This window comes from Anopheles cruzii, chromosome 3 (genome assembly GCF_943734635.1).
Source record: "Anopheles cruzii chromosome 3, idAnoCruzAS_RS32_06, whole genome shotgun sequence".
In the NCBI taxonomy this organism is placed as follows: domain Eukaryota; kingdom Metazoa; phylum Arthropoda; class Insecta; order Diptera; family Culicidae; genus Anopheles; species Anopheles cruzii.
The window spans coordinates 40,347,751-40,364,761 of NC_069145.1; the positions used below are offsets into that span (position 1 = coordinate 40,347,751).

A 17,011-nucleotide genomic window follows, 5' to 3' on the forward strand; every position below is an offset into this window, starting at 1 on the left:
TACATTCTCTCAATCTTTTTTAATTACTTACTATTCGTAACCGATGTAGTGGAATGATTCTATTCGCCGAGCTGCAACGCATCTGCGGGTCCGCGGCACGGGTTTTCATGATTTCCTTTAATTTCTTGCCAACCTTTGCCAACAACCACTAGGGTCCGAACATGCCGCACTTATGTTTGTTTTTCATGCCTTAATTTATTCATCTGTTTACTTTCTAAACCAATTCCTCCTACGTGTTGGTTTCGCATGCGTTTTTGTTATTTTTCAAACATTGGGCCGGTCCCTACCGTGGTTATTCTCGCGTTTCTCGCTCTCACGATGTTCCATAACCACTTTGCTGTAGCGGTTCCGTGTAGGAGCGATCAGTCAGATTTACCACCCGTTTTGCCACGCGTTACTGAGGGATGAATGAGTCGCGAGGCCGGACCAGCCCGGAGGTGGACGTGCTCCACAGAGATGCTCTACTATGCTGGGTGATTTACTCGGACGATGCTGCTACCGGCGAGAGCTATCGCAGCAATGCACCAATTCCGAATGGGTTTATTACGGACAGTGTTGTCAGCAGCGCCAGGGCAAGCAGCAACAGTCGGTGGTGGTGTTCACTGCTTCCGGTCCGGATGGCTCCATTCGGCGATGTAACTGCAATGGGACAAGTGGTACACATTAATACTCCGGCAAGGAATGGGCTGGTTACCTGTCGTACAACCAGTACGCGTACGACTCAGTGGAACTCTCAATAGACCCGATTTATTTAAACATACATTAATGTGTTTGTGGTCCCTTTAACCGAATGTTTAAGGTAAAATTTGAGACTATCTGTGCCGAAATAAGTAGCATCGATTATTAGTTACGAGTAGAAACAAAATGCAGTGTGTAAAATGCAAAATAAGCAGTAATCTGCAATGGGCCGTGAAGCCTATACAATAAACTTCGTCCCAGTTAAAAAAAATCAGTAGTTTCAGTAGTAAATCAGTAGATAAGCCATCAGTTTTATCAGCTTATCCCATATAACAAAAAAATATGCTAATAAAATACCATCACCAAACACCCCATTTAAACCCCGACGTGTTAGAGTAAGGCTTGTATGAATTACTCAATCTTGACTGATTGAACATGGATTTTGGGGTTTCCACCTTCTTTGGGTCATCACAAGAAGGAAGTACACAATGTTCTGTTGTTTCACTAGTAAATACAGAGCCATAACGCTCTGTATAAAATATTCTGTTCGGTTTGGTTTATCTTGTCTACATTTCCTCGAAGGACCAAAAGTCAATTCATCAATTCAATCATCAATTTTGATTGACGTTAGAACATTACCATGATGACAACGGCCTCAGGAAAGGTAACTTCCACGTGACTGCAATTAAGGCAATTGAAAAACATGTAAAAGTTTTGCAAATATTTAGATACTGCATTGGGTAAAGTTATTAAGTAAGTCGGAAATAACACATTTTCTGATTCTCATTTCTTTTTTAATGTAAGCTGTTGTATAATCGAAATAATAACAAAACAGAAATTAAAGGAGCCCTGTCAGATGTCAACTACACCTCACTAGATTAGCTCCAGCGGCGCTGGAGGGGCAGCCGCTGTTTGCTTCACTTCTATTTCACTTCAACTAGCATTTAATGATTCCATACATTGCAAGGATTTTAAGGAGCATTGAATCTACCGCGCTACTAATTGGATTAGTGATCGCTTGTGGGTCCAGTGAATTGTTAGAAAACTCAACGAATAACTTGACAGAATACAAACATTACTAGAACACACAACACCGATTGATGGTTATTTTTCACATTTCAAGCAATGTTTACTCAAGAGAACCCCGTTTTAATATGCTGCTCCGCCAGACCGTTGGCTAGGAGGCATTTGTCTACGCAAGCGTTTAACGATGGAGAGAAAAAGAGTCGAGTTCCCTCCACCTGCGGAGTCCTGCGATAAATATCACGAAATCAGGACTCCCACAAAGACTCTTTGTTATCTCAATTACTTCGCCATCAAGATCCTGCGTGACGGCGGCGAGAGGTTTCGGTGCGGCTTGGGCGACGGCAGAAAAGGTCCTATTCCTCTGACTACGGCCAAAATTCGGCAGCCTCCCTAATTTGCTGCCATTCCGACCCCCATTCGGCCACATTTACCGCATTCCGATGGTAATAAATTTTGCGTTCACCGCCGCCTACAAATAGTTTTATCCGCTCCTGGACGAAACGAGAAAAAGGAACCCGCCCCGACCACGCTGCATCACCCGAACGAATGATACAATTTCCCCACCGGAAGTCCCTGGGAGGCTCGCCCGGGGGACAGCTGCGGCGTGGCCTCGCAAAGAACCGCATCGGGCTAACCGACACTTCCCAGCGGAGCTATTCCGGATGGCACGGGCGGCTAGAGACTGTTCAACAAATCGCCATAAATCCCGGCAGATTAGTACAATAATTTTATGCTAAACTTGGCAAATCTTGTTAAACGATGCCAACTTTGGGCACTTGCTCTCGGTGCCCATTTACACCACTCCGACAACACAGCCCGGTGGCGGAGCACCGAATGCTCGGTGTGCGCTACAGTTGTCTGGCACAGTTCTTGGAAATTATTGTACCGCAGAGCCTGTGAATAGATTTCTGTGGTAAGGTGGCAGCCTGGTGAGGGTTGGAACGCCGAGTATGTGCTTTCCCGCTGGTTGCCGGGTCGTACGAGCGTCGAATAATATGTGCGAGCCATCATCATCGTTCAATTTGCTCAGAAATGGCCCTCGCCGGGTCTAATGATCCGCCGGCTTCGGGGAACTCGGGGAGAATCTAAAGCTGAGTCGTGCTGGGCCGTGCACCACAGCAGCTGGTACGATTTCTGATTTCACAAATCCTTGCCCCGAGCTACTCCATCTCGATAAAAGGTACGCTCAGCAGGAACCTTAAAGAGGCTGTGCCATAACTCCCTCATTCGATCGTGTACTTCGGACGGAGGTTTGATTCGTTGCGTTTCGAGCCAGGCAAAACCAGGCCACTAAATGAGTGTACGGCACACTCATCCTAACAATCAAGCCCAGAAGAAGAGGTTCCGGTCTGGCAGAGCAGAGACGATTCTTCACGCTGAGATGCCGCTTACATGCACGTAATTGACACTTCATGGCAGCGCTCCAGCGGTTTTATTGCCAAAGTTGACACATCTTCCAGGGACGTTACACTGTAATGGCGTAACCCTGGTAACTTGGTAATCCGTGCTAGTTGCTTGCTCTCGGTGGCCATCAGACGGCACATAAATAGAACGGATACACCGAGTAAGTTCTTTTCAAGCTCTTCGGACACGTGTGGACAGCTGAGATCACTGAAGGATGCAAGTGACACAGGGAGAGAGTAAAAGGGATCAAAACATCGGTACCATGGGACAATGTTGCGAATTGTGGGTTGCTTTGTTTTAGAAATCGGCAGGTTTGTTTATTTATTGGGGTGAAGTAAAATAAGAGTGCAAGTCAAAAGTTGTTTGTTGCTACATAAATGGAATATGACAAAGTTTATATTGCAGAAGCTTTTCGTTGTCAATAAATTGACCGTGTATACAACTAAGCACCGACAAGGAAATACTTACTTATCCGGCATTCGCCAAGAAAGTAGTCGGATTTATAAATTTAAAAGATTCTCGTCAGTTTGTATCTTTTCGCTACTTGGTTGCACTTGATGTAGCTTGTCGAGGGCAATCAGTCAACAGTTCAGTTCAAATATTATTTTAATTTTCTGACTTCTAGCAAGTTTGACAATATATATTAATAAAGTTGACTATTGAATTAAAATATAATCCTTTGGAAGGTAATGAAAAAGTTACATTTAAATAATTAAAATATCTTTGGCTTTTATTTTAAAATTCTGCAATCTTCAACCTTATTTACTTTATTGTTTTTGCTGAAAGAGAAATCAACTAAGTATCTACCGCCGTGCTGTAGGTTAGAAATAAATGTAGCATATTTTTAAATGAATGAATTAACAACGTTATATTTTAACAAACCAAAGTTTAATTTTTTGTCGTTAAGTATTGTACTTTTCGTGCAACTGTAATGGGTATTGTTCCACTTCTTTTCCACTCAAGTTCTGCTAAGCGTTGTAATGTGAACTACTTCCCTCAAATACGTTCGAGCTTGGCAAACAATTCATGGTACATCTAAAACATTTCCCCCAGGGAAGAGGCGTACTGCTCGCAGGAAAAACGATATAATTAAACTGCGCCTAATGACAGACCAATAGCACCATGTAACGGGTTGCCATTCGATATTGCCGACACAACACCGTTCGCCTTCAAAGGCAAGCCACTCGAGCAACGATCGATAAATTCTCCATCTTTGGCTGCGAAAATACTGCGAGACGTCGATTGAGAATTTACAGCTTGGAAGATTCGAGTTCGCCATTGCCGCACCGAGGGTTACGCGATATTTACCCTTATTAATGCGAAGGGATACTTGACCGCGGAACGGAATGCCTTCCGATAGTGTGCGAAAATGCCTCCCAGAGTGCCGCCCAGAGTGCCGCCCCGACGAAATGCGATGCGATGGCGCAAATCCTTGCCGAAAAACCTGCCCGCACCGTGCCTAAGTTAATATTAAACCCATAAAATCAAGTTAATCTTCCGGGGCGAAAGCATCTTTAATTAAATTTAATTGACCGTTATTTTTTACGCCGGGGTGGCACACGATTCCTCGGAAAGCTGGGTGGTTGTCGCCTGCGTTTTTATGCTGCCACACCAAGATGCTGGAGACCCTGGTTTCGGTGATGGTGCCGATGGTGCGACTTTCGCGAGGCAACTGTCGTCATCGTGTGGCGGTAACGTCATCACACGAAAGTGGAATGAAAATGGGCAAAAGTTTGGCCGGTTGCATAAAATGGAAGGAAGAACGATAGCCAACCTATGCGGTCGTTTGGCGAACACACGAAAAAGACACTGAAAAAGAAAGCTCAACCTCGAAAAAGAAGAAAGCACGGCCACTGGACTCTTCCAGACGGGCGGCAATGACGGAGAAACAATGGCGGCTTGAGCGGGTAGAAAAAATAGGAAACTTTCGAACGCTACGAAGCGTGCAAAATAAACGAACGAACCCTCGAAAAAAGGGCCACCGCATCGGGTCCGGAAATCTCCCCGTCTATCCGCTATTAAAAAGCATAATGATCACTATCAATCAACGGCCGATGTTGCCACCCATCGAAGATATTCACGCCAACAGCGGCACATAGACGGCAGCTGTGCGAGCCGTCCAGCGCCGCAGGCGAAACGGTTCACCGTTGCCAACTGTCACGTTCTGGTTTCTTGGAGAGGAAAAGGTCTTGTTCCGGTTTTGGCGCCACACGATTCCCTTACGAGCGACCGGGCGCCTCCATCGTCCTCTAACAGGATCGTTGTTGGGTCCGTCCAAATCCGTGCGCTGCGTCCGTGCAGCGCTCCAATACAATGCAACAAACAAATCTGTTTTGTTCGTTTTTGTTAGCATTTTTCACAATCAGCAACACGAATACTTATCCGACAAGATGGTTCGAGTGGTTCCGGAAGTCAAGATTGGGCGGCCGATGCCGTGTTGGCTGCTGTCTGACCGGTCTGCTCTCGTGCTTCACATGGCTACTGTGCGCAATCGGTAATTAAAAGGCAATAGATATTTGGTAGCAGAATATTGTGAAACCTTCGGTTCGACGACAAGTTTTTTCCGACATTTCGATGGTAGTAATTAATGGCAACATTAAACACAAGCATTATACGTAAATCGACATCGTTGGTCGGTAACGATAGACAGTAAAAATAATTTGGACATCTTGGAGATGTAGAACTTTTGAGGTATTTTTTAGAAATACTTATGTATTAGCTACAGCATAAAGTAGGTAAACAGTGCAATGTGTATCTTTTCAGTGACATCTGCAGTTGAATGCAGCCCTGCTATTAATGTAGACTCAGGCATTGACCATGCTTTTAAGTTGTGCAGTGACAGCAATAGAATGTGTAAAGAATGGCAAAAACTTACCATTATTCAATTAACTATCTGTCCCTCTAGATTAATTTTAAACAGCTTTACTTCTTTAAGTTGCCGTATAAGAGTGAATTGTCATTGAACCACTTTATTAACTATTCCTAAAGAAAGTCTGATTGTATGTTAATGGGTCCTTTCCTAATCAATGAAAATCAATGGCAGCAAAATCGAAGTCTGTCTTGGTGCATGAACACAGGTGCGTATGTCAACGATTGCAACTAAAGATATTTAATAATTCATTTATGTTGGAATATGATGTGTTTAGCCTATAGTGTTGAGTAGATGGCCCTAAAAGTTGTAGTGCAAAAAACAGTTTTGTAGGTACTTTTTCCTTACTTTTATCCACTCTATACTCAGCCAGCACGATTCAAGAATTGAAAGGCACTAGGACTGTGGGCAAATTGTGATTCTCTGGATTCTTTACAAGCATGTTTTTGTTCCGTTTCCTGGATGCATACTTTGAGCAACGGCAGATTCTCCCATTTTCGATCGGTACGCTTCTCGATGCAATTGCGGACTCTTGAGGCAGTACTTGATTTACGCTACGCTTCTGAGTGCAGTTGAATCTGGCCAGCGTGGCTGAGAGAATGGAAAACGCTCGCCCCAAAGGCGTACTCCGAAGCCGGGTCCAGAGCGTTGGGCTCTATAAATGGTACCTTTATCCGTACCCGCAGAACGATTACTGAAATTTAATTAAAACTACAACTAGCGCCGGTACCACTGTTGTTGTTTGGTGCCGCTGCCTGCAGTCCGTTTTCGACCGCCGTTGTTGTTGTTGCTGTTGCTGTGAGTTGATGCTGTCCGTAAGACAAAAGTTGTAAATCCTGCGCTTCTTGATTCCAGCCCGTTCAAGCGGATTGTTGCAGCTTGCATTTCTGGCTCCCGGCAGGTTCGCCGAAAGCACCCTCATTCCGTCCATTTGCTCGCTGCTGGGGTGGGCTGGCCCGTACCGGCCAGTCGTGGGACTCGAGCGTGAAGTAGAGTGTTTTCCGCTGTTCAACAAACCGGAAGTGATTTATAATCCTGCTCAGCCGAGCGTTAATCCAATTCATTTTCAATAACTAACAAGAGCATCGCCGGCCCTTAGTGCTGGCGGAGGTTCGCGTCCGGGAAGACAAACAACGAACACACCCACACATACAGCATGGAGTGCAACAAGTGCACCAACTACACCGGTGAGCGTTTCTCAAGTTCGAGGCTCGAGTACCGGTGCCGATAAGTAACGGTTCCCATCGGGATCTCGCCGGCCCCCCCCAAAGGACCGGGCAGCGATAAGTGAGTGCTATGGTCACCTTCGCCGGAAGTGGCCCGATCGCAGAGCCCAAGCGCGAAGAAGTGTTAACGATAATTAAATCTATTACTCACACCACGCTCACGATTCGCCGCTGAGGACGATGTCGGTGCGCCGGTGCCGATGGGCTCACCTGCGCGCACTGCGACTTCTTCGGCAGTCTCTGGGCGAAGCGTAAGGGCACTAATGAAATGCGACTGGCGAGGAAGTGAGATAATCTGCGCAAATGGGAAAGTGAAGTTGCCATTATACGCATCCTTCCGGTGACATTTTATATGCTAATTTAAAATAATATCGCACCATGTTACGAAGCCTCGAGAGAGTTACTGATGCCGAGCGACGATGTAGCAGCTACTTTGGGAACTTGTCGACGGAGTTGCGACGTGTGGTTCATTTACTCTTCAGCTGTTTTTTTGCTGCCTCACAGCTAGATCATAGCAACCTGCGTTACCTGTTACTATCGGCGGGACCTTCTGAGGTTCAAAATAAAGGACTTGTAACAACAAGTTAGTTACCATCGTTTATAAATTTTAAACAGAATATTGAAGAATTCATTGCATTTTTCATCTGCATCATTTTTTCCGCTTTGAAAAATTTCTTCTTTAGCTCATTGCATTCGTAATTTAGCACTTAACGTCGAGCAAATTCTTCATGTTTTCCTTATCTTTTATTTTAATTTTCCTTTGAACTAGTTCTGTTCTTTCTCCACATAATATTGAGAATTGAATTGAAACTATTTTTAGCTCATGAAAGGAGGAAGTGTATTTCGGAGTATAACAATTCACAGTAGTCAATGAAGTACTGTAGTCTGTCTCCGGTGGCTAGTAACGGAGTAACGTACGTTGGTTACGTTTTGGGTCTCTTAGAAAACGGAATCGCTTTAGTGTAGAAACCAGAGCGCAAAGTCCAATAATTCACGGGGCGGCAGATGTTGGAGAATTATCAACCCGCCGCAGTCTGGCCGCAGTAAATTGCTGCTAGTCGTTGCAGTGACGGGCGGCACATGCACCAACCATCGCACACCATGATCGTAGAGCTCACGTGGCCGACAGCGTGACGGCGTGGTGGATAATAGCTTCATTTAATTAAAGTTTACAAGTACAATTTATTGCTCATCATCGGAATGGATCTAATTATGTCTAAATCGGCTTTTGCACGGATGCGGATCCGAGTGAGATAGTGAATGCGCAGAAAGAGAGAGAGAGAGAGCGAGAGAGCGCAACAGAGAGAATCTAATACATGCGCATACCCCGACGCGGGGAGCCGTGATGAGGGCTATCCACTGGATTGCAACCATCGAAGGTCGTTTGGAATGAAAACTATCCAGCCCCACGATTTCGCCCCTCGCCCGGCGCCACTTCCGGTTGTCAAGGATGCAGAGTGGGCGGAGGGTCAGTGGATTCATTAGAGAAGAGATTCCGGGCACAGCGTGCCGGGGGCCGAGGGGTGTAAGTGTGTGATTATGGCTCGAACCGCCCGGTACCCGGTGCAATTGTACACCGCAACGGCATGTGCCGGCATGTAACAGGGTTATTTATTGGAGGCGTTGCAATTTCCGGCCAACGACCACCCATCCAGCTCGCCCGGCCCTATTCAGCACGCTTCAGTAGCCTTCGTCCGGCCGGCCGGATCAGCCGTGCTATGCAGGTGCCACCGCTGGTGCACCTTGGCATCCGGCGAAGGATTTTGAGGAAGCCGAACGATTTTGGGTGTGAACAAGCGTTCCGGCAAATGAGTGAAGGGCACTCGCGTTAAAGCTCGCACATGGAAAGCGGAAGCAACATCGAAGCATTACCGGTGCATTAATTAAATGCTCCGAGATCGATACTATTATCATGAGTGGCAGTGCTGGCTTACTTGACGTTTGAGGGGCTGCTTTTTGAAAGTGTACCACTTTTCTTGGTGTAGGAAGCATAGACGTCAATGTTATGTAAATCTTCTATAGGAAAAGCGAAAGTCGAGTTAACTGCTCACTTCTAGAAACTAGTCAATAGTTTCCAAATATATACGAAGCTTTCGTACGAAGCAACACATAACGATTTCCTTTGACCAAGGCATTTGGGGCCAAAGAGCAAGATACGGGGCAAGTAGCTCTAAGCACCGAAAGAAGAGAAGGGAAAGCACTGTGGTTTTTTGATTGCTCGCAAAGTGGCCACACACTTGTGATGTGCAAACTATGAATAATGGAAATACCGCCGATGTTCGGGTTCATCTCACGCCGCAAGTCGTAATAACACTGCCGCCATCTTCGGAATAGTTCTCTTGGGAAGATTCTCTACCAGCAATCATTACCACAGTTTACCAGCGCACGTAGCCCTTCTGCTCGAATCATTTCAGCAGTTCAGCAAGCTTTAGAGAGTGTTCATTTTTTAGGTATCCCTCACATTATGTTATAAGGAAAAAGATCCACGTGGTGATGCAATCGAAAGGAAGTCTCTATGGTAATGCGTTATGAAATGGTACCTCGAAGCTTTGCAGCATATTCAATGTGTGAGAAAGAGAATAATCATGTGACATTATAAGTGGAAAGAAACCGTAGACTGGGCCTATTGAACGTTATTGATTTTCGAAAACAAAATCAATATTACGCACGATGGAGACGCATGGTGCTTCAGTCACACTCAGGCTTCGTATCACTAAAAATTGCTTTAACGTGCAATGAATCATCTATTTTCATGCGCATATTTGTGTATTGTGGTGTTCGGTTGTGAGCTATGTATCAAATTGGAAATAGTGATAGAAATTAAAACGAAAATTCTTACAATATGTCGTTAGTGGACATAAACGATATCTCAAATATGAAAGCTCATATTCTCAAAATCATCTGACAAAATACCGCACACTAACGTTTATAAAGGTAAATATTAAATACAATTCTTTTCTATGAACTATTTGCTATTATTCGTTCTTTTATTTCTGTGGTATTGTTTATGGCCTTTTCCGAGAGATGGCCGAAATCAGATTTGAAGAATTTAATTTTCGAAAGAATCCTATTTGAATGAATATGGGAACAATTTTCCGTTATTATTATCATTTTGTAACTTCCCTATATACAATAATACGTTCACGTATTTCATCTTCCACTTATACGAACCTCATTTACAGTTCACGACTTCGTTTCAACAGCCCAACCCAAGCCAAATGTAATGGCAAATAATGTATATCCGAATGTTTGTATATAAATTTGTCGTTTTTGTCGCATCCTTAGCCAATCAGTTGTCACACACTTGGACACAGTTGGTGTGCAAACGATTGTTCTTTGCTCGCTCTGGCCATCGTCGCTCGCTCTGACACATCGTCCAAAAGTCGGTCGTAGGACGACGATTTTTTCTCCAAGCCATCGGATAAGTTTTACAAATAATATCCATAACATGGATGTGTGTGTGTGTGCGTGCGTCGTGTGCTGCTCATGCATATGAAGTAGCCTCGGAAAAAGGGTTCAGAAAAAAGTATAGAAAAATTGATCGAAGAAGAAGGGACTAAAACAATGCCACAAAACTGCTCGGCAAGATGCGCGGCCCAAATGGATCTCGCTCGCTCACCCGCATTGGCTCAGGGGCGAATCATTGTTGGTGCCCTAGACCTACGACGGCCATGTACAGACACGTTTCTTACGTACGAGTGTGTGTGTGTCGGTGTGCTCGTTTTTGTTTAGATACTAGTGAGCGAGACGTGCGGCAGATCCTTTATCCCCTTTGGAGACCTTTGGAGTGGTTGTGGCCTTTTTTTTTGTTGCTCGCCGACAATCACGTGCTCGCATTATTCCACTTCGCAAGTCGTATGTGATTCAGATCACGACAATCACGAGGACGAAATGGATCCTACCCTATTGTTTTACACCCACCGGGCCTGCGGATCAGTTGCCGGGCTCCTGGAACATCGGTGTGTGTTGGGTGCAATCGTATCCAATATAAGTTTTTGCCATCCCCCGACATGAGAAGAGTACACGCACACGGACGTGTCCACACACAAACATGCACACACGTACACCCATAGAGGAGTGCAAACAAATGGTGCAGGGAATGGTTGGCCAACCGGCGGGCAACTCTCGGAAGACCCCGAGAGCGCCAGGGAGTGAGAGTTCAGCTCCGAAGAAAAGTTTTCTAGGACAAACCGCAGGAAAGAAGTCTGAGTCGGAGGATTGGGAGGGACAGAGGGCGTTATTGGTTGAACATACAAGGACCTCGTGGCTCTCGTGGAGCGCCGGGTGCCGGGGCTCGGTGTGTGTTTGTCGAGATTGTTTGAACGGAATGCAGGTCTGGCCTTGGTGGCAGCCGGTCTACGGTTGCGAGTAGTGGCTGCTGCTGTTGTTGTTTTGCTCCTGCGCTACCAGGCTCTTGGCTTACTCGCGCGGTTTGTGCCTCTTGCGGCACGGACTCCCAGGAACCCGTGTAGCGTGGTGGTGGTGATATTCTTAGCAGCTTGTCCTGCTTGTTTGTTATGTTTGCCCCGGCCATTCGCAGCGTGCAGAGTGGGATTTTTTGCTTTCCCCATTCGCCCATTCTTTCGGGCGATCTTATCCATTTAGAACAGAACAGGGAGACATAAGATACCGGGCCGTTAGTCGATGCGACGTTAGTTCGTTAGTCGATCGAGCGTTAAATGGGAAATGGCAGACACGCGGGTGGAGGGGGGGGGGGGAGTGCCAGGGGCCCTATCTATGAAGCAGAATTAGCTGAGCACGCCAGATCGTATCCGCTGCCACCGAGGCAACGTGAGTCGTATCGCGAGGCATCGAGTTGCAGCTACCTCTTGGTTAATTTGTACCACCGTCGAAGGACGAGTCTCCAATACGGTTGCTTGCGAACGCTTGTTATTGCTATTGGTGATGTCACACGTCATGATTAGCACGGAGCCACGCTTGGAATCTTTCTATGTTCTTGGCGGCAGACATCGTTTCGACGGTACGATACAAATTACCAATCACAACAATGCAACAGTTTCCGAAAGTTACTATATAGAATGGTTTAATATATTCAGAGACATCTATTGGTACCGTTTTTCCATCGGTTTTCAAATAAGTAGGTAAATTAAATTTAACAGCTTGGAAAATACAATTGAATGAAACAAATTGGTTTGTTTTCGGCATAACTTCACTTAACTATCACATAAATGAATGAAATTTAATAAAAAGAAAGGGAAATTAGCATAGCTGTGTAATCCCGAATTGGAAGTGCTTTTAATCTCATGAATTCGGCGATCGCTGAACTGGAAAGAAGAATCAACAAATCGGAAACAACTTTCACATGGCGCAACCGAAGACACACGGCAAAGCTGAAAGAATGAATATTAATTTAAGCGGCAAAACCTAGTAGCCGACAGTAGCAACACAAACAACCAAGTTTCCAATCGTGGTGTGAAAATCACGACTTATCTCCCCGCTCGCACCGTCACGCGTAAAGTTCCGCTCTTCAAAGAACCGAGATCATTCCGGCACCATTAATGTCCAATTCGGCCGAGTGCGGCACGTTCGCATCGGATTACACGCTACGCGGAGCGGACCACATCGGACACACGAACAAACGGTCATTTTCGACGCATTTTCGGAATATTAAAAGTCAACAAACCGTTTGACTTTCGGCCGGCGGTGCCCCAGTGGAACGGACCAAACTTTTTGGCCAACCCCGCCGGAAAAACAAATACGCCATTTGAAAACTTCCCGATCGGCGGCGGATGGGTCACATTTTGAAACTTTTGTCCAAAATTTGTCCCTTCGTTGGAGAGGCACAACCGCACACACACCCAGCCATACGTGCTAGGATAGGTGCTGGCCCAACAGCACATACCGCCGGAAGGCACTTTCACATGACGAGGGCCCACATAACGAGGTCGTGCTTTGCCACGAATTCTTTGCCGGAATCGACAGCAGGTTTTTATGTTTTTATGTTTGTTCGGATGGTTGTTTTTGCGCTGCCGGTGGCTTCTTCTTTACCAAAAAAAAAGAAAACTCGAGCCCCACTCGAGGGCTGTGGGTGACTAAAAAACAATCTACCCGCACCCGCAAATGTCAATCGGGGTTTCGTGTGTCTCGGGATCTCAGTTTCACACGCGGCTGGGTCGCAGGAAGTCGCAGCCACCGTAGCCCTGGCTAGCGAAAATAATATTGTGGGAAAACTAGCATACACAAAAAATATACTCCCGGCCAAATAGAAAAAAAACAAAACAAAACAAACAAACACACGGCCACGGCGCTGGCTTCGGCACTTATCTGGCTGACTGTGGCCGGGTGGCTGAGTCGGCACTCTCGGCTGTTGCACGGCGAGCGCTGGGCGACCTAATCAAATTTATATCGCGCATCCAAACTTTCGGCACGTAAGCTATTTGAACTTTAAATTAATTTTAGCGAACTTTGCTTCTTGGGCTTCCGGTCCGCGACGGCGCGCGCTGTCGCTTTCTCCTTGCCCGGGGTTCTAGGGTTGGTTTTGTGTCATTTTTTCGGCTTTCTTTTTCCCGTCCGTCCATTGCGCCGCGAAGAAGTGACAAAGCAAAGGTGGTGACAGTCTGCAGAGATTTTTTTGTTTTTCGTTTGATTCTGGGCCAATGGACAGTTAACTTTTGCCTTCGTTTTTCGGCTTTCATTAGGACGCCCAACGGGACGAAGTCCTGGGGTAACCCTATGTTGCTTCGCGGCCCGTGGATGAGTGCAAAACAAATGTCACGATAGTCTCCGTCCATGAACAGGGTACAACAGGATAGCTGTCGCTGTCCAAAAAAAAAAAAACACCACAATAGAAAAACTTTTTTGACCACACTCCGCGACGCGGTTGGCCCTTTGTGCGGCAGGGTACAACTTTTTCTTGTTCGCGCGCAGTGTAACCGCATAAAGCGGAACAGCAGCATAAAGTGTCCCAAAGTGGCCCGTAGTTGATTTTAATGAAGAACTAGGGTGTGGCGTTGTGTGAGCATTCGGTGTCGCCGGTATCGGTTCGATCCGGCGCACTGGAAGTGACCGAGCGGATCGGTGTTGATGGCAGAACTTTGTGGATCATGAAGTGCAGCATGGCACGCTGCGTAAAGGTGAGTTCACTTTGTGTTTTGACCAAATGGAACCGTTGCCGGTTGTGTCGGTTCACCCTAACCGTTTGATGAGTTCATGCGCGAGAACGAAATTATCCACTCAATTAATTACGATAAATCACAAGCAGCCAAATATTTATTACAACACTGTGTGTGTATAGAATTAATGTTTAATGTAAAAAGATGATGTGTTGTTTGGTCAATATTTGAATTGTATTGTATGTAATTGTATTTGAAAGGTTCATTGAAGAAGAGACTTGTAGAAATCAAAGATTCATAATTAAAAAATCGTAAACCATGCCAAACTTCGATTTTACAAAACGTTTATAAAGATTCCAACGATTCCTTAGGCCGTCCCGCTTGAGATGGCGGGATTGCGTAGACAGGGACGGCTGAGCGGCAGTGCTCGATATGTGGTGGACGAAAGCGCTCGACCGCGAACGGTTGAGGGAGTCCATGATGCAGGCCAAGACCGCTCGGGGTTTGTAGCCGGAAAAGAAGAAGAGATTTAAGTCAATATGAATGTAGTACACTGACCTGCAATGGTGAAAAACAAATTTCCTTTTTTCTTTAAAGTCACCAAATCTGGAGTTGTAATATGGATAATATCGCTGGTTGATAACCATACCATACTAAAGCAATTCAATATCAGCCTCTGAGTACTGTGCGTTACAATTTAAAGAGTGACAAGTTGAATGTTCGATGCACACTAAACGACATAAATATTGATGTTATTGACAAGTTCTGCGAAATCTCGAAATAATTGGAACCGTAACAAGAACGGTTGACGGTCACGATAAAATGTCCTAGGAGTTGGTCTGTACGTTCAAGCCCTACATGCGTGAGTGGAAACCCATTAACCTACTAACCCTGTCCCGCGGCGGGTTGTGCATTATGCTCCTGACATTCCCATCAGCCATCAAATACGTTCCCAGTATCCATGGCTTTCAGCTCAATTGACTTCCTACACACTCCGACGTGGACCTTTGCATCCTGGATGAGGCCGGTTTGCGCTGGCACAATTTGTACACTTCTCCTTCCTCTTCTCTGTTGCCAGCACGATACAATCAATTTTTCTTTACACCGAATCACCGCCCACCACCCACCGCGTGCTGCCAGTTCTTGGGATGGACCCTGCCCAGCTTGGCGCACCCAGCACATGCTGGTTTTCTTTTTTTCAGTCTGACCCCCGTTGGCGCTCTTTGAACCCCCCGGGGTGTAACAAATCAGCAACAAATCTCCCGCCGACCGTCCATTCGGTTGAGTACCGCCAGTGGCGTCGCCACCGCCGCCAGTGTGTCATGCTCGATTTGACCGGAGCGAGTCCTTTGAAACGAGTCTTTCGCACACACCCGAACTCTCGGTCTCGGCGCACCATCCGTTCGATTGGTTTCCGGTTCAACGCCACGCAGTGATTCGTTCTGTCCCGGGGTGGACTCTGTTGCTGGCAGCGTGGCCGTTTCGGGGGAAATATCTCTTCGACATCACTTAGAGGTTGCCACCTGCTAGGGGAACCGTGCGGATGTGCTCCAGGGCGGATGGAAATCGGAGAGAAATAAACAAAAAGAGGTTCCCGCACTAATGGGCCCGTTTCCGGGTTGGATCGGAATCCGTTGTTTGCTTCTGTCCGCCTTCGTCGATCTGACCAACTGACCGCCACCCTCCAGCGAGGAGGGTGGGCTTTCCTCGAAACCAACGGTGACCGTAACGCGGCCTGCACTGAACACTCACCTCCAGTGTCGCTTCCTGTAACCGACCTCGGTTTTCCTTGTTCCGAAGGCTAAAATTAGCTGTCAACCGACGGTGACCCCGATGCCGAGCCTGTCTCATGGGCCGGCGGCCAGTTTAATTTGTTTCGAGTGGTTCCTTATTTTGCTTCGTTTCCGGTTTTAATTAAAGGCTTCCGACTGGTCGGCGACAGTGGGATGCCATAGAACCGCGTGGCTTAGCGTGGGACAGCACCCGGAATGGTGTCCACCTGTCGAGAAGTCACAAGGCCAGATGGTAGAGCAGCGATGGAAGAACCCCGAATCGTCCGGATGCTCAAATCCATAGCGGCAAAACCCACGCCGTGCCGTGTTTAATGGGGTAATGTGACAGAAGAAAAGAAACTTATCTCGATAAACAACCAGCTTCTTCTGGTTGCTCCTTCGGATGCAAATGTCTTGACGTTTGAAAGACGGCCGCCACGAGTTTAAGCACAGCGCATTATGAGATCAACAACCACGATGCTGACCCCTTTTAACCTGCTGTCGCTTGAAGCACGGCCTAAGAGTCGTTCTCATTTGTGGGATCTGTTTCCAGAAGTCAAATCTGGTAGCAACAACGTGTTTACCAGCGTGTCCAAGAAGAGGGCCATCCTACGTTGTCCGGCCGACATGGCCGGCCAACGGGGGTAAGCATGGTAATAATGCGCCATTCTTTGGACCATTTATTTGCATCTAATCTTCATTCTTAATTCAGATCTTGCCAACTTTTGACAGCCGTTTATCGTGGCGTGGTCCTGTCCCGTCGGTAGCGCACCTACTGGACTGTGCGCGTTATTTTCATTCTCTCTCTCTCACGCCGCACACAGAGAGCCCATTTTTAAATAATAGTGTTCTTGTAGAACTAGGTGTGTCCAGACTTCCGGAAGAGAGAGCCCATCTGTCGTGGAACTTCAGTTTCTTGCTCTCTGCTCAAGTTTAGCTACCGTATCGATGGTTCAACTTGCC

The 17,011-nt window shown here is 46.4% G+C and overlaps 1 protein-coding gene across 1 annotated transcript in view; it reads right to left on the reverse strand.

Moving 5' to 3' along the window:
• Positions 1-508: 508 nt before the first annotated feature.
• Positions 509-17,011, reverse strand: part of LOC128270397 (uncharacterized) — a 123,159-nt gene continuing 106,656 nt past the window's right edge. The window contains exon 7 of the mRNA XM_053007796.1: positions 509-639. Within this exon, the coding sequence (XP_052863756.1) occupies positions 509-639 (131 nt within the window). The remainder of the gene's footprint in view (positions 640-17,011) is intronic.